The sequence below is a fragment of the Mustela nivalis genome (assembly GCF_964662115.1).
Source record: "Mustela nivalis genome assembly, chromosome: 3".
NCBI classification, from domain to species: Eukaryota; Metazoa; Chordata; class Mammalia; order Carnivora; family Mustelidae; genus Mustela; species Mustela nivalis.
The window spans coordinates 124,310,263-124,327,696 of NC_139022.1; the positions used below are offsets into that span (position 1 = coordinate 124,310,263).

A 17,434-nucleotide genomic window follows, 5' to 3' on the forward strand; every position below is an offset into this window, starting at 1 on the left:
TTGTACCCTTGTCCTATGTGAATGTGCTTTTGTAATATCCAAGGCCCCCATGCGCTGGGGGGAAAAAAATACATACACTTCTCTTTGACAATTGAAATCAGTTCATCGATCATTTCCAAAAATAAATATTCCCACAGATAGAGGTCATTGGTTGCCTGAAATTGCATCAGTTCATGTCTGGGTACTAGAATCCCAGGCTCCTCTGGGACATCTTTGTCATTTTATCAGAGTGATTACGAGCAGAGTAGTTCCAGCGTGGGTCTCCTCAGCTTGTAGTGCTGATGCTTGCTCTCTGCATTCCTATTTTCTCCATCAAGCTTCGTGGCTTTTGCTTTGGAAATCTGGCACTTAATATCCAATGTTAATTACATTTCCTAGTCTGAGGAAAATCCTATTGGGCTAATTTTTCAAAATCATATAATGAAAGAACTTCAGTGACAAACCATGTAGGTTTTCGATTGTTTTTTTTTTACGGATAGATCTATTAAGCACTTAATATTCAGTGGGAAAACAGTCTCAGAGCAATGAAATTCTATTACTTTAGAGGTTGCATGCTTTTAATTTCTTAATATTTCATTACATGTTGGCAACTGGTGCATATTTTTATAATGCGTTTGATCATTACTCTTCTCAGAGTATTCTATTTCAGTTCTTCCTCTGACATCATATTTGCATGTTAAAGGGTTTTAGCATTCAGGGATGAAATGTTCTGAATAGTAATGTGCTGTTAACTTGATTTTTTAAAAACGGAAAACAGCAAACAGACATTATATATAGGGACTAAAGAGAACAATCCCATCATTTTAAAATCTAACTCAAGTTTTAATAGCTTTCTATAGAACATCATAAAAGGTAATGATTCAATGTAATTCATTAATTAGCAGATTATGCAAAATGCTATCAGCGGAGTTTGGGGAGAAGGATCTTTTCTGTTGGCTTTTATAAGTCTACTGCATTTCTTTTTTTCCTGTAAAAAAAAAAAAAAAAAAAAAGATCTTTTCTTTGCTCTCCAGCAACATCTACTGGAAAAGCCAGAAAAATGCTATTTATATGAATCAGATAGTTTGAGTAAGGATAGTTTTGGTTACCATCTGCTTAAAAAGTGCATGCTGCACTACCACCCAGTTTTACAACCGAATTATTTCTGCCCACATTAGCTCTACTGAGCCGTCTAGGAGAAGGGCAGAAGGGCAGTGGTTCGCTGACACAGAGAGCCAAGCAGCAACTTCAAATTTATCATCTCCTCACCTTGAAGAAGTCATTTTCATAAACAAAATTAAAACACACACGCGATGCAGACAACCTCTTTCTCCTGGCCCATCTTCTCAACACTTGTCACTTCTTTAGGAAACAACCATCATTATCAGCGGCAGCCTAACACTGGGGAGTTGGTTGAAGCGAGAGTCAGAGAAAAGATTTTATGAGAGAAAGCGATGTCGAGACACGGACTGAATCTGAGAGGAACTACTTCGAGATTCTGCAAAGTTTCTTAAGTTGAAGAAAGAAAACTGCAGGTGATGTGATTTTAAAAACTCACTAGGCTACCACCAGCATGACTCCATCAACATGCTATCGCAGTTCCTTCTGCCTCTGTCCACATCTTTCTCTGCTCTTTTCACCATGATGGAGATATGAAGTTGCCCCACACCTGTCTGAAGGGGTCTTCTGTCAGAACTTCCGCTGGCTATCTCTCCATGATGAAGTCTGATGAGACCCCACTCCCCAAAATTCAGCAGCTCCTCTCGTACACTCGTAAAATTGGATTCACGTGCCGCACCCACAGAATGCCAGGAGAGGGTCTGGCAAACACGAGGCATGGTAGAGCAAGTCCAGTTTGGAAAGTCAGGAAGAAAAAAAAAAAAATCTTATCACGAAATAAATATATAAAATATCCTCTCGTTCATGGTTGTTGGACTCAACGGTGCCAAACAGTACAGCAGCTCTTTCCAGGACCAAACCTTGTGGAGGCATTAAAGTCACCTTTCTATATCTCATTCCAGAGAAGCATTCTTTCAACAGAATTTTGTACTTTTAATATTCAGATTTTTCCATACCCCCAAAATTACCTAAAAATTACTTCCAACATTTTAGGTAACATCCTAGATAACAAACCTGGATACAATTTGGATTTCTGATATCCTTAAATAAAAACTCTGGTTAATTAGTTAGGGTTTGGTTTTTTTTTCTTTTTCTTTTTTTCTTTTCTTTGTGTTTTTGCTTTGTTTTGTTTTGTTTTTGTTGTTGTTTTTGTTTTGCATCCCCAAATCTCAGTTCATTCATGCCAGCAATATATTTTAGCAGCAGAGGCAGTGAACACAAAACCAACGAAGACCGAGGTTAAAAACAAATTATCAAAACCTTAAAACAACAGCAGCAGCAATAAAAATCAGGCACCGGGAGACCACAGTATATTGCATTTTGTGTTTGTTCAATGTTAAAATAGATGTGAGCCTTTTAAGCTTCATCCCAAAGCTCTTTAAAGGAGAAATGCCATCAAATATAATCCACAACTCTCATTCATAGCGTACAAAAGGGATAGCTTCCTAAAAGCCACCTACAGCGAACATCCACATGCATTCTATATTTAGGGTCCTAATGCAAAGTTCCAACTTGAGCCTGATAATTAGCCCCCTTCATTATTGAGCTGCTCAAAGCCAGGAAGGCTTACCAAACAGCACCTCCAGAGTTAACTCCCTTCTCAAACTGTCGTAATTCAGTTATCCTAATTATTTACTGGATCCCTTTCTAAAACATGCCCTAACCTGATGTTTTAACTTCATATTTCATTTGGGACAACACTCAATCTCCATTTATGAAACATCCACCTGATACCGGTTACGGACCTCCAGCTTCACTGACAAGATCCACACCAAACACACCCCAGCAACTAGACTTAAATAAACTCTACCCTTGCTTAAACCTCCAGTGAAAAATTATTATAACACATCAGAAGTTCAGTTAGAAGAAAAATTCCAAATGCCAGCTCTCTCCCAGGCTTTAAGTCCCAGAGTTCAAAAACAGGATCGATTGGATTATTATTTTTCTCCGTTAGCTGTTTAGAATTTAACATAATGCAAAGTGCTATTCGGATCAAAATCATCTTTCTCATCTCTCTCCTTAAATAAAACGGAGGAGAAATCATTCAGTATAAATGCATTTACTATACAAATCTATTTTCAATTGAATTTGCTGCATGCTCTAATTCATCAAAATTAATACAGGTACTTTCTATGTTAAACAAAAGGAAGCCGACTGAAAAATCGGCTTCTGCTGCGGATGCCTTTCTCAATTACAAAACGGTGAAAACAGAGATTTAACTAAGCCACTCGGTCAAACCCTCCGATGGGCGCTCTTACCTGTCTCAGCTGAAGGCTTCCTTCCCTTGTTAGCAGCGTGCAACATCTCTAGCTCGCCCCAATCCTCACCACCGGTCTCCAATTACACCGCTAAATCCACCCCCCTGCCTTTTTTTTTTTTTTTCCCCTCTCTCTCTCTCTCCCTTTTCTTTCTTTCTTTCTTTCTTTTTTTTTTTAGTTTTCCCTAGCAAGAAAATGCTTATTGAAAGTGATTAGTTTTTGTTGTCCCTTTTAAGTCCCTCCTGCGGGAAGGAACAGGGGAGCAATGTGACGCCACCTTTTAATCTTTTGTAAGAGTGAAAAGGCAGAAAAGGAACGCTCGATCAAACTGAGCTGCACACATGACTAAAACTCGCAGGAGAGGCTGCCGCTGCCTGGCGAAAGCACCGCTAGGCTTGAGTGTAAGAACAGAGAAGAGGAGAGAGTCAATGGAATGTGACAACGTATGTGCATCAAAGGCAGGAGGAGAGAGAGAACAATGAGCGAGGGAAAAGACAGTGAGGAGAGAGGGAGAGAGGGAAGGAAGGGAGAGAGAGGGAGAGAAGGAGAGAGAGACACAGAGAGAGAGAGAGACAGACAGAGGGGGGGAGAGAGAGGGGAGAACACGGAGAAAAGATAGAGCGGGTTTCAGGCAAAGGATTCTGAGAATAAAGCCACAGTGCAGTGTCTGGCAGCTTCTGTTTTTATCTCAGCGAGCATGATACACTGCCTCTCTCATTTAGAAACACATTCGTGTATCTTCCAGGTTTGAAAACTGAGATAATCGCAATGTGTCTCTGGTTTTGTCTGATTGGCATTTAACTGTGCGGTGTACCTGTGATTTTTTAGGATGCATTTATGTGCAATTTATTTCGCATATTTATTTATGTAGGCAAAAATGAAAGCTGCTAATTTCTATGGCAATTTGCAACGTAGTTTTACTGGCAGATGGAACTCTACTTATCATAACTGCTGACAAACTGCCATGGGTAAACAAAAGAAGAAACAAATGCTTCGTCTTGATAATTGTCTTTAAGAGAAGAAGCCCACACCAAAATATTAGTACTTGCAAAACCTCGGTTTCCGGGTTAAAGTTTGAAAGGCGGCTTCTCTCTCTTAGTTTTTATTAATAAGGGCAAAATAAAACGGAGGACAAGATGTTTGAAGGAAAGGTGGGGGAAAAGAAGCTATTAGGAAAGTGAAAACCTAAATTCTTTCTGGTTTCCCTCCAAATGTGACAACAGGCTTGCCTTCTTGAGTCCTGGAACCGAGTTTTTGAGTCACTATTTCCATAGACTTTTGCTGCATCCTTCTGCCTCCCTGTACCATTTTAAAGTAGGTTCCATTTTAAAAATAAAGTCGAAAAATGATTTCCTAAATCAAATTGTTTCAAATGGTGTTTTACCAGCTTTGTTCCATTTCTACTCATCTTCTGCCACATGGGGGCTAGGATTACACAGTTAAATTCCCTAAGTGACCTCTCTTCTAAGGATGTAAATTACCGATTCCAAGGTCAAGTGTTTGGTATAAGTTAAGTTATTGGTGAAAATAATTGCTGGCTTTCCATGGTAACCTGAACTAACGTGGTAGTAATCCAGCAGGAAGAGGAGACACCCAAGCTTTCGACTGGCCATATTTTTGAAATTAAGCAATTCTAATAATGGAAAATAAGTCCCATGTGTCCTACTTACAGCAGTTATTCTTCCGGAAAAAATAAAAGTAAAAACTCAGTCATTTCACGTCAACTATTGCGCATCCCACCAGTACAGCCATAGACCCGAGGCTTCTCGCGATGTGAAGATCCCGTGTCAGCGGCCAGATACAGAGTGAGAACCAACCGGTCCAGGAAAAAGACCTCCGCCCTGGTCACAGCGCTCTATCCCAAGAGGGACTGACTGCTTGCTCATATGAAACTCGAAGTGTTATAATTTTTGTGGTTTGCCAATCAGAGGATATGTTTTCAGCTTGGACCCAAATAAAGAAGTTCACAGTCCCCCACCCTCCCTCCTTGCACTGTGATCAAGATGAAACCCTCCTTATCATTAAGGCAGAGCAGAGAATGGAGAACACACAGGGGCTGAACAGAAGGCAGCTGGCCAGAGAACAGAGAATGCTCAGATGTAGAAGAGAAAGGAAGCTGCAGGGCCAGCGAGTAGCGAGGGAAGTGTGCCCTGATAAATCCGAAATTCTCTGCAGACATTTCACAGAGTGTATTGGAAGCAGCCTCCTTTAAATGACATTATTGATACAGGTTCTATAGTTAAAATTAACTTTATACAAGGGAGTAAGTAGACTGAGAATTTTCTGCCAATAAAAATAAGGACTCTCTTACAAGAATACAACTGTTTCAGGGCAATAAAAGCAGGGAGGGGCCTGGGGCTTATTGACCAAGATCAGCGAGACATTAGTCGAGGAAACATAAAAACAAATCAAGGTGATAAAAAGATTTTTTTAAAAAGCTATAAATGGCTGTCAGTGTTGTTGCTTATTTTTACCGCTTCCTAGTGAGGAGGTAGGTACCCTGAGTGGACATCACTTGTAGTTTGATATACGTGATTTATTCTTCAGATCTCTTCCGTGAAGAGGGCTGTGCAGGGCGCCAAAGGTGGCCCCAATCATGTAACATTTCTTAATGGAATGTGACTTTTTACAAGACATTTCTCTGTGGGACAGCTTTATGTTCATGTGTTTATATTGTGGAGTATGTGGTGGTTGAGGGCTGTTTTGGGAACCAGGCTGCCTGGGATTGAATCCCAGCTCTACACCACCTTGCTGTGTGACCTTGACCAAGTTATTTTGCTTTTCTGTGGCTCTTTTATCTTCAAGTGGGTGTCCTGATGATACCTGCCTCACAGGGCTGTCATTAGGAAAAAATATTGCATGTGCTGTTGTGAGTTCTAGCACACAGCGAGCACTTCATACATATTACCCCCTATTACAAAATCCTCCCAAGAGATTTTTTTTTTTTAATAGCTAAGATAGACAATAGCCGACTCACAAAGACTTCCTCCCCCTCGATCTTCCCTGTAAATTCTAGTTAGTCAAACTGTTTTCTGGGTCCTCCTGCTTGGATAATACACTTAACAACCTCAACAAGTTGGACAAGGAAACTCATGACCCCGCTTCTCAAAGCAAGCGGTAGTTCTTCCATTTCCTCACCTGCGTGAGGAGCGGAAGTCTAACAGTCACCCAGAGCGCTTTCTTTCCATCCTTTCTCATCATTCAATCATCAGGAACTCTCAAATACCACCCACCCAACCCATCTCTTAAAGTTGTTATTTCCTTTCTAGACTTGTAGGATATTTTCAGTCTGGGCACTTTGGCCTGGACCGTAGCAATCACCCTTTAATGCAGCACTTCCCCAGGCGTCCCCATCCTGAGACACATGGAGGCTGATGAAACGCAGCACTCACTCTCCTCTGGGGACACTCCTAGGGTCCTGCCAAAGACCAAACTAAATTGTGACACCTGAGCCTTTCCCTCTTGCAAGAAAGCACTTGGAATTTAAGTGAAGGAGGGCGACGTTATTCTAGGAATGACCTTGAATCTGCTCTCATGGAGAAAGCAGCTAATCTTCGGCAAACCAATACTTGACTATTAGTACTTTGTTAGTGGTGACACTTCTCCCAACTGTCATGACACGGCTATTGAAAATGACCATTTTGAGAGGTTTTCTTTTCTTCTCCAATTTATCCTTCGCAAGCCAGAATAACCTTCTTAAAATGCCACTCTGACTGACATCCATTCCCAATACTTATTGATTGGGCAATTGAAAGTCTGTTTTATTTCATTATCTTAGGTATCAGCTTAAAACCCATCAAAGGTTAAAAAAATGATAGGGAAAGCCATTACCATCTGAAGAAACAAAGAGCAGGCAGCAAACACTGTAGGGGAAACAACCCTAAGGTGGAGCAGGCTGATCCTAAAACGATTGTGCTGCTTTCCTGGCCATTGTAATATTTGTAATTATGGGCCTTTTCGGATTTGTAATTTGTGACTTCTTTCATTCTAAATGAATATTAGTATTTACAAGAAAAAAAAATCACCCAAGGTTCACAATTCTTTAGAGAACAAAGTGCAGATGTTTTCCCCCTCATATTCAGTAACTTCTGCATTTTGACACCAACCCCTCCACCTCCTCCTGGGAATCTGGGGGCTCCTCTAGCTGGATCTCACCGGCCCTCCCAGAGCCTCAGGCGCATTCCTTGCTCTTTTTAAAATAGTCCCTTCTCCTTCATCAGAACACATTTAACTCTTTATCCATCTCTTTACCCACGCTCAGCGCTCAGGACAAATTACATGTCAGCCCCAAAGACTTGCTTGGCCTCCTGAAGTTTACAGTGGTGAAATTGCTTTAATCAAAGTAGCTACTCGAATGCTCCAGGAAAGACGGTATGGGTAAGTAGAAGCTCTGCTTTAAGTTGTTCCTAAGGCTAACTCCTGACCCTGAAAATTTGCTTCCTAGTTGTGGGACATCGATGAGGTCCCTTCCCTTGTTCGCCTTCTCTCTCCTCATCTGAAAAATACTGCGATGACTTAACTTAATTAGCTATGAATGTAAAGCAATTAGCATAATAGCTAGTATACAGCCAGCACCTACACAATAAAAAATATTCTGTAATAATAAAAAAGAATATTTAGGAATAACATAAATGCTTATTAAACGACCAAGATTTATTCATTGCCTCTAATTTCTGAATGTCATGACAACACACCAAATGGCTGCTATTAGAACCATTTTGGGGAGGAAGAAATTGAGGTTTAGCAGAATTAATTTAGCCAATGTCACACAAGGAACAAATGGCAGAGCCAGGATATAGACCCTAGTCTTTCAACCTCCTAGCTGCTTTTATCCACCTGATCATTTACAACTTAGCCTATATTGTATCTGGTTTATTACCTGGATTTTCAGGTTTATGCCCTATTTTTCCAATTACATTACAGACTAAAAGAAAGCAATATTCATGTTTAAAGCATCTCCGGATCTTTAGTATCTCCCCTAAGTCTTTAAACAAAGTAGCTTGCCTACGCGGTCTATGTTTGTTGACTGTTTGATCATTTGTGCTCATGGGGATTAAAGTTTTTAACCATATTTAAATTCAGTGACTCTGTTGTTTGAGGAAATGGTATCATCATCCTTTCTATGAAAAAATTCATAATTATACAAAATAATAGAAAAGATAAACATTACATATGAATGAGGCATGCAGATAGAAACGAATGACGTTCTGCACATACACACACACACACACACACACACACAAGCTGTAAGAAAGTGATACTCATCAATTTGATTTGGTTCCTCATCCTTGCCATTTTATAGTCTGAAGATAGGCCTCTCAGACCCCCCATCCCATGCATGGAAAAGTATAGGTTATTAGCTGAAAGTCGTCTATTTAAGGTTACACAGACAAGCAGAAATAACCACTCACATAACCATGCTGTTCAGTCACCTTTAATTCTTTCTTTTTAAGTAAATGCAATAATTATATTCTCATTTATTTTCCTTCTAGCTAACTCTATACAATGCTAAAGCACCTGAAATAATATAAAATATTCAGCCAACCAATACATGTTTTTTGACGTACATGGTGATAAACAATGTCTTTGAATATTTAACAAGTTGGATGTTTATTAATATAAATATATATACATATATATTTATATATATATATTTATATATATATAAATATATATACATATATTTATATTTAAAAGAGATACACATGAATTCATGTATACACATATGTGCGCACATACATATTTTTGGTCCCTGCCTGCCTATGCACAAGTGAAAAGCAAGAGAAATGCCCTGTGTGCCCCAAACAGGATAATCAATGGTATCAAATTCTCGTTGTCTTGTAACAGTCTTTTGATATTCACATAAACTTCATGAAGTCAGATATGTTGTTGTTCACTGCTATATTCCTAGTATCCAGAGCAGTGCCTAGCATATAGTGGGTGCTCAATAGATATATATTTGATAATGAATGAGTGAATAGTCATCCTTCAATTTTGCCTATATCCACCTATTTCTAGTGACTTAAAAAAAAAATCCTACCCAACTGGTTTATATACATCCACATATATTTTATATTTTGTTACGTCCATCTGTTATTTCTTATGAAATTTGTTTTGTTAAATGTATGCTACCCTTTGTTCAATATAAAAATTCCTCATCCTCGAAGAATCCTTTCTAAATTACATTAGTTCATGGTAAATGCTCTTTTCTTGAATTTCAAAGAACCCATTGCCTGTAACATTTTATTACATATAATTTTCCAAATTAATCTCGTCCTGCCTTTGGATATCTCATACTGTTGGTGAACTGTTATTCTTCTAATATCTGCAGGTCACTCTTATTTCCTCACATCAATTTTAAGTTTCCAAAAGGTTGTAGGAAACGTCTTTACTTTTTAAGAAGGAATATAACACATATTGCTATTTCTTTGACTACAATCTTGTACATAGGGTATGCATGTGTGTGTGTGTGTGTGTGTGTGTGTGTGCGCGCGCGCTTATTTGGTGTTTGCACTGAACATACTGATAGGTATAAAATTCTAACATTCAGAAATTATGTGAAAGGGCTTATAACACAGTCTCTGGCCTTTAGAAAAGTGTTGTTAGAATACCGCTAGACTAGTGGCAAAGATGCATAGGAATTTTCTGTAGCTTTGTCACTCCTTAGATAGTATGAGGGCTATTCATTATTTACTTGAGCAAATGTTCAGAGTCAACCAGTGTTTAAATTAGTGTCAAAATTAACTCATTCCAACAAACTGAGATCCTTACAGTAGGAATAATTAGCAACTGTCCCCTTGAAGGATATCATTTTTCCTCAATCATTTACACATTAGTTTGAAGTCAGCTTGTGTTGACCCACCAACAACTAATCCTTAGACAGAAGGTTTCTCAACGCCATTGGGTCTCACCTGTCAGGTCATTCCAACCCCAATTATACACTTACCTATTCTGGGAAGTTTGTTCTTCCTTAGGGGATTATGATGGGAAAGAACACTGGGGAAGACCCTTCACCCTCATAAGCCTTACTCCTTGGACAAATGGAACTTCCTTAGGGAAGATTTTTACCCTCATAGTGGTTTTATCTGTGATTGATGGAGACTCAAGATACTGGAATTGTCCAGAAATTACTGTTTTTCAAAAACAAAACAAAACAAAAAACCTCAAAAAAAAAAAAAAAAGGCATAATCCCTAACGTTTCAAAAAAGCCCTTAATGTATCCTTCTAGCTTGTAAAGAAGAGATAATTCAGGTTCATCTTCATGTCTATTTTCAAAATTGCAGTGAATATATAATATGATTAAAGGATGGTGATATAGTTTTCTGAAATCAGTTTACCGAATATTATAATTATATCAGATCTTATTTAGCCAATTAAAACAAATTATTTTGCTTATAAAATTGCTTACATTAATTACCATTGTTCTGACATTTTGGTTTTTGTCTGCTGAACAGAAATCATCTCGTCTGTGTTCCATTTCTGTTTTGTGTAGTGATCTGAACGCCTCCCCCGACTTAAGTGAAAACCGAAGTAGCAGCCACCTAATCATAAAGCAAAAATGGAAAGCAAGTCAAGAGGGAACCTCAAACCTCTGCTTCCCATGGTGGACCGAATAGAGTTGGCCTCAATGAAACTCTAAGTAAGAATTCATGTTCCTCTCCGTTGAGTTGAATACAGGCTTTGGTGGGCTATTTGGTTCTTGTTACTGATGTTTTTCAATACGGAACATTTGAAGGCATCCAACCAGAAGTTGCACAATGATCACGGCCTTGAACGTATTCATCAGAAAAACACATTCACAGTTACAGGCTTGATTTTTACAGTAACCAGTGTACTGCACTGTTTGCCAGTTTCTCCAATAGTCTTACCCATGACAATCACAAAAGCAATTCACAACCTTACTTATCAGATAGTTCTGTTTTACAATAATCTGGTTGCTGTTTGTAAAATCCAGGATAAAACAGTGCAATTTCTGTTGCTGAATATCTGAAAAGCTCTGGAAGCTGCGAGGAAGAGATATGCACTAAAATATGTAATGCGATGGAATTACAACAAACAGACATTCTGGAGGGTGTACACTCAAGTGCATCTTGGAGTGCATGACATCTAATGGTGCTACTTCCGAGATTCACAAGAAAATTCTGCATTAAAACTGCCCCCCCATCCACTCACGGCCTTTCTTAGCTCCATATTTAACTCTTTCATGGAAAAAAAAAAAAAGGTAGAACCTCCGAAAGAATGATCAATCAAAAAGACAATTGCCATTGAATAACCATTTCCAGAATAAAATGAAAGTAGGGAATCTCAATTAAATAGTTTATTTTATGTGCTGGTTCCTAAAGCTCTAGATGCGCTCTGAAAGCAACAGCATCTTTCTGATGAGAATTTAACTAACACAAAAAAGTGTTGATTTTAACAGCTGACAAATCCCCTATAATAAGGGGCTTAAAAAAAACCAACACAAACAAACAAACCACTTTTCCAGTGATTAGACTATGCAGATGTCAAAGAACAGTGTGTCATATACTCCCTGGAAGGACACAGATGATCTTTTTAGGTGGAATTTTCATGACTGTATTAGTGTGAGAGAGAAACGGTAGTAATATGCACCACTGAGAGGCAGTGTTATGCAATGAAAAAGTACGTATTTCAATCCCAGACCTGCCACCATCTCAGTACGTGACCTTGGCCAAATCATTTAACCACTCTCTGCCTCCACTTCTCCATCCACTAAATGGGACTAGTATGTCCCAGTTGCTGATAACAAGACTCATTAAAAAAAAACATTAGCATATTCATAAAGACAGAGGATTCTGCATATTTTCCCTATGTAGCCAGATTCTGCTAAAGTGAAATCGAGTCCAAGAAAATAAAGAATCGTAATCTGGAAGCTGAATGCTTTTCTGGAGGCTGCTGGGGCACCAACTAATAGACTGAGGCCACAAACCCCTCACTGCTTCCACATGTACTGGAAGAATTAATGCAGTTCACCTCTGTGACTGCAAGTGCAATACCATGCCCTCGGACAATGCTCAATAAATATGAGTTGATGACGATATTGACAGGGTGCCATGTACAGTCACAGCACTAAGTGAATTACGAAGTTTAAAATTGTTCAGAAAACTCATTGGATAATTATTAGCAATAAAAAAAAAAACCCTATCCCTGACCTTATTTACCTTATTGTGATATCATCTCATGCATAATAAGAACATCACCAATCCCTGGAACCTAATAGCCTTATCCTAGTGACTTAGGGAGAATAAAAATCTGGTCATCCCTCAGACCAGAATCAGAATCTGAAAACCTCCAGTGTTATCCCTCTGGCGCTCTCCATGGCAATTTCTTTCCTGGATTGTTGTAGAGCTTCCCAGATCTCTGTGATTTTGGCCTCCGGGGCTGATCAACTACACTACCTGTTATGTGTCTGTAGCCTTCTGTAGTGCTCCCACACTGACTCTGGTAGTGCCCTTGAGACTGGATTTGGCCAATGGGACAGAAGCAAATGTCATACAAGTAAAGGCATGATATGTACTCGTGAATTGGGGCTTGCCTTGTTGAAAGGATGCCACCTCCATAAAAGAAAACCTTGTCTGGCCTCCTAGAGGATGAAAGTCCACACGGAAAGAGAGAGGCCCAACCATTTCCTCAAGTCCAGCCCCCACTTGAATGATCAGGGGGATGTAACCATGTGAGTGAAGTCAGGCAAGTCTGGCCAAAGAACTGCCCAATTCCAGAATTGGAGAGATAATACTCTTGTTTCAAGCAACCAAGCTTTGGTATAATTTGTTATCTAGTAGTAACAGATAACAAATTACATAATGGCCTTTTACTGATTATTCTCAGTTCTACAGTCAGAGTGATTCTTTTTGTACTGTAAGTCAGATAGATTACTTAATTCCTCAAAACCCTTAGGAGCTCCTTCTCTCACCCAGACTGAAAGTGAGTCTTTTCCAGTGTTGGAAAGATTTGACATGCTTTGTCCTGCCCACAGTTTACAAGATCTCAAATCCTCCTAATTTCTCCCTCATTCTCTTCCCACCAGCTATGGCACGCCTCTGCCTAGAATGTTCCTCCTTGTGAACATGGATTACTCTCTCACCTAACTTGACTGTTTCCCACAACATCATTTTTTTTTTCAGTGATGCCTAATCTGATCATCCTATTTAAAACCACAAACCACATCACTCCATCCCCCCAAGATCCTGCTTCCCCCTTCCCCTTACCGTTCTTTCTTTTATCCACTTAACACTAACAAATCACTATAGAATTTGCTCTAACAAATCACTATAGAGTTTGCTTATTTTGGTTGTCATCTGACTCTTGGAATATAAGCTCCAAGAGGCCAGGTTGTTGTTCCTTTGGTTCACTGTTGGATTTGCACCACCTAGGACCATGCCTGGTCCATGGGATAGATCAATAAGTATTCGCTAAATTATAAAATAATCCTGCCAGGTTAAGGTGCCCAGAGCTACAGATTGGGTTCTGTGTTTTGTTTTTTTAAAAGATTTTATTTATTTATCAGAGAGAGAGGGAGCGCGAGGGAGCACAGGCAGACAGAGTGGCAGGCAGAGGCAGAGGGAGAAGCAGGCTCCCTGCTGAGCAAGGAGCCCAATGTGGGACTCGATCCCAGGACGCTGGGATCATGACCTGAGCCAAAGGCAGCTGTTTAACCAACTCAGCCACCCAGGCATCCCAGTTCCTATGTTTAATGAAGATACTGAGAGTGGGTAGAATCCTTAAGTGAACACAGCTGATGCAATTTGCAAAGATTTATGGAACATCACTTGATGGAGCAGAGAAGTAGCCTGTGGTCAAGGGAAAGAGAAGGTCAAGAAGGTTCTTCGGGAAGTATTTCATCCGGGAGTTTCTTCAGCAGGTACCTGAGACCTTCAGTGAAAAGCAAAGAGAGGTGACTCTGCATCAGAATAGCCACCCCGGAAAGGCTCAGGAGGAACCCAAGGGAAGGAAAGCAGACTCTCCCACCCTGCTTGAATCAAGAAAGCAAGTGGGACAAGGGGAAAGATGCATCCGAGGGGTAAATCTCGTCTTTTTTTTGGAAGCCAAAGTTTGTGTTGTGCTTGTACCTTTCTCAGGGACAGCCTAAAACTAAAGAGAAACACCTCTGAGGCTTTGTCTTTTCATGTCGGTATCAGGGTAGAGAATGCACCCCTCAGAACCCTGTTATGGACCCGGGCACGTGCCTGGGGACGGGTTGCACTGGCGTCGATGCCCTGTAAACACATATATTACAAGACTTGCCACCGTTTTTTTAAGAAGCCAGCACCTGATCTGACTGATCCCAAAGTGGCTCAAGCACCAGTCACAGGCTTCCCTTTAAATCCTTGACTTGGCATAAAAGTCCATCTTACAAAGGCTCAGCCTGGGCTGCCAGCGCGGCCTCCAGCTTGCAGCACAGGGGTGCGGCCAATAATTTACCTTAGTTAGTGCCGAGCAGACAAGACCCGGGATGACTTCACTTCACCTCACTGACTCAATCTTTGGGCAAATCTCATCCGAAACCATCCATTCTCCTCCTTGCCCACACCTCATTTTCCCTGTTGCTCTGCAATTATTTATTATCTGGCTCAGTAATTGTATTGTTTATAGCAGCCGTACAAACTCTATTGTTAGGGGGGGAAAAATGCCTCCTTGCCCAACTAGATTCTCTGGTGTGGGGAATAAAGGATGTCGGTCTCTTAGAGCTCTTAATATACAGCTCTCTATGTTCAATTTCCCTAAAAATGAAAATTGCCAAAAAGCAAAGTATGCAGGAGATGTATGGTTGGATGCTACGGCAGCTTCGCGTTCCTGCTGATGGATGGTGTCCTCGGATATCTGGGAGCGCTCACTAGCTCGCTACCACAGCTCCCGCTATCAGAGAAGCTTGCAAATCCAGCCCTTTGGATAGCCAGTGCCCCACCCCCACCCACTGTCTCTGTCACTGCTTCAGTCAGTCATTCATGGCCTTTTCCAAAACCAAAACACCAACAGGCAGAGTGATCCCACAGCCCCAGCGGATGAAGAAGCTGACAGTAGTTCTGAGACTCAGTATCATTCATTCATTCATTCATTCATTCATTTATTGGGTGGCTCTCATGTCTATATTCCAGCATCTGATCCCACTTGACGTAAAGTATTTACTTCATGATTTGTGGTGGGGGAAATGTCATTTAGAAAAAAATCCCTTTCACTTAATTACAAAAGATGTAAATGTGGTCTCACTTGTGGGGAAAAAAAGTTACTCTTAACAATGAGGTGTAAATTGGTGTCTGCTTAATCTGTTCACAGTAGGAATAAAGCCTCACGCTCCCCTCCTCGCCCTTATTTTTGAAGTAGTACCTGGGAAATTAATATTTTCTCTTGCAGCATCTCTGATTTCTTCAGGAACCGAGAGAGAGGAGTTTCATGCTTGATCCTTCTATCGACTGTGGGAACAGTTCCTTTGTTCTGTTTCCAGCCTCTCATGTGAACTGTGGGGCTGCAACCACATTGCCTGACCTCAGTCACGGGCAGCAAGGGTCCAGCCTTCTTTGGCCTCTTTCCTCTCCCCAATGACTGTGGCCTCCTGCATGTCCCGAAATGGAGTCAAATTAATAGGGAAAGCAGCGTTATTTCTACAATGACCTTGTGCTCCCTGGGAAATTACAGGCACTATTCTTTCACTTAGGATGTTTTACATTTCAAAGAACTTAGCTCCCTTTGATATTAAAGAACGGAATGTGCGGTGTAATTGTTATTGTTTTCTGACCTTTGATAGGTTGATCAGACCTGCATCGGGTTTTCCAGAATGTGGTTTGGTTCCAAAGGAAAGGACTGGGTTCCTCTTCAAGGAATTCTGACAAGGGGGACCGATGTTAATTGGTTGAGAGGATAAATGTACTGAGGTACATAAATCCTTAAGAAAAATGGCGAATTTGATTACCTCAGTCCCTGTGTGGGTAAGAGAGGGTTTCTCAGCACTGGTGCTCTTGACATGTGGGGCCCTATCACACTTCATTTGGGAGGGCTGCCTTGTGTAGGATATCCTACAGAATATCCCTGAGCCTTCTGCCCTTCAGGGGAATCTAATGTCTCCAGATACTGCCGCAGCCTCTGGAGAGCAAAATGAACCCTAGTCGAGAACTGTAAGGTTAACTTAAAAAGTGGTGGTGGTGGGGAGTCTTTTTGGGTTCTGAAATGTATGGAATTGACTGGCTTAAATGATAATTAATATAATAGTAGCTAACAGGTATTGAGAACTCACTAGGAACTAATTAGCACAATGCTAATTGCTTTATATGTTTGATCTCATTTGATCCTTAAAACAAACCTATGAGGTAGTTGTTATGTGCTGCATTTTACAGTTAAGGGAACTGAGGCTTAGAGAAGTTAAATAATTTGTCCAAGACTCCCGAGCTGGAAAGGGGAACATTAAAGTATGCACAAAGCCACAGCTCCATGCACCCCTCTCTCTTCTCTTTCTGGCTTGCCTACTCTCCCTGTGGTCATAATCTAAGTATCTAAATTAAATTTAGGAGTTGATTAAGCACCACTATGTTCAGGAACTTCACCTACCAGCTAGAAAGGTCTAAAAACCTAAGACAACGCTTGCCCTCAGATAAAGTATGCAAAATAGAAAGTGTAATACAGAAATAAATAAGGGAAATATGTGGTAAGAGATACCAGAAAGAGAGCAGAGGTCAGAGTGCTTGGGTCAGTGCTTCTCAGACCTGAGTGTATGTAGGAATCACCTGAGGTCTTATTAAAATGCAGGTTCAGAGCCCGTGTGGACTGGGGCCTGGGATTCTTATTTCTAACCAGCTCCTGGGCGATGAGGCGGCCAGTCTGAGGACCTTGCTTTGAGCAGGGAGTCTCTATTGTGCTGGGAAAATGTAGCTTCGATGCTTTTGAGAAGTGAGGCCCAACAGTATGTATGTGATGTGCCAAGAAATCATCCCCACAGAGTGGAAGGGGTGGGCGGAGGCGGTGGGGATTGCCTTGGCCGTGACAACCACCCTTGTCTCTCAGCACTTCACTTGGAACATGGACGGTATGCCTACTCATGTGGACTGCCCACGTATCAGCTAAACATCTGC

At 40.6% G+C, this 17,434-nt stretch overlaps 1 protein-coding gene across 7 annotated transcripts in view; it reads right to left on the minus strand.

Annotated features, from left to right (window-relative positions):
• The window catches only part of TENM2 (teneurin transmembrane protein 2), a 1,882,184-nt gene that overhangs the window by 658,472 nt on the left and 1,206,278 nt on the right, over positions 1 to 17,434 (minus strand). For 4 of the 7 annotated variants that reach the window (XM_082724111.1, XM_082724109.1, XM_082724108.1 and 1 more), the window contains exon 1: positions 3,357 to 3,718. The exons of the other annotated variants lie outside the window; for them this stretch is intronic. In XM_082724111.1, coding sequence (XP_082580237.1) covers positions 3,357 to 3,402 — 46 coding nt within the window. In that variant the 5' untranslated portion in view covers positions 3,403 to 3,718. Of the gene's footprint in view, positions 1 to 3,356; positions 3,719 to 17,434 lie in introns of those variants that run through there. 7 annotated transcript variants of the gene reach the window in all.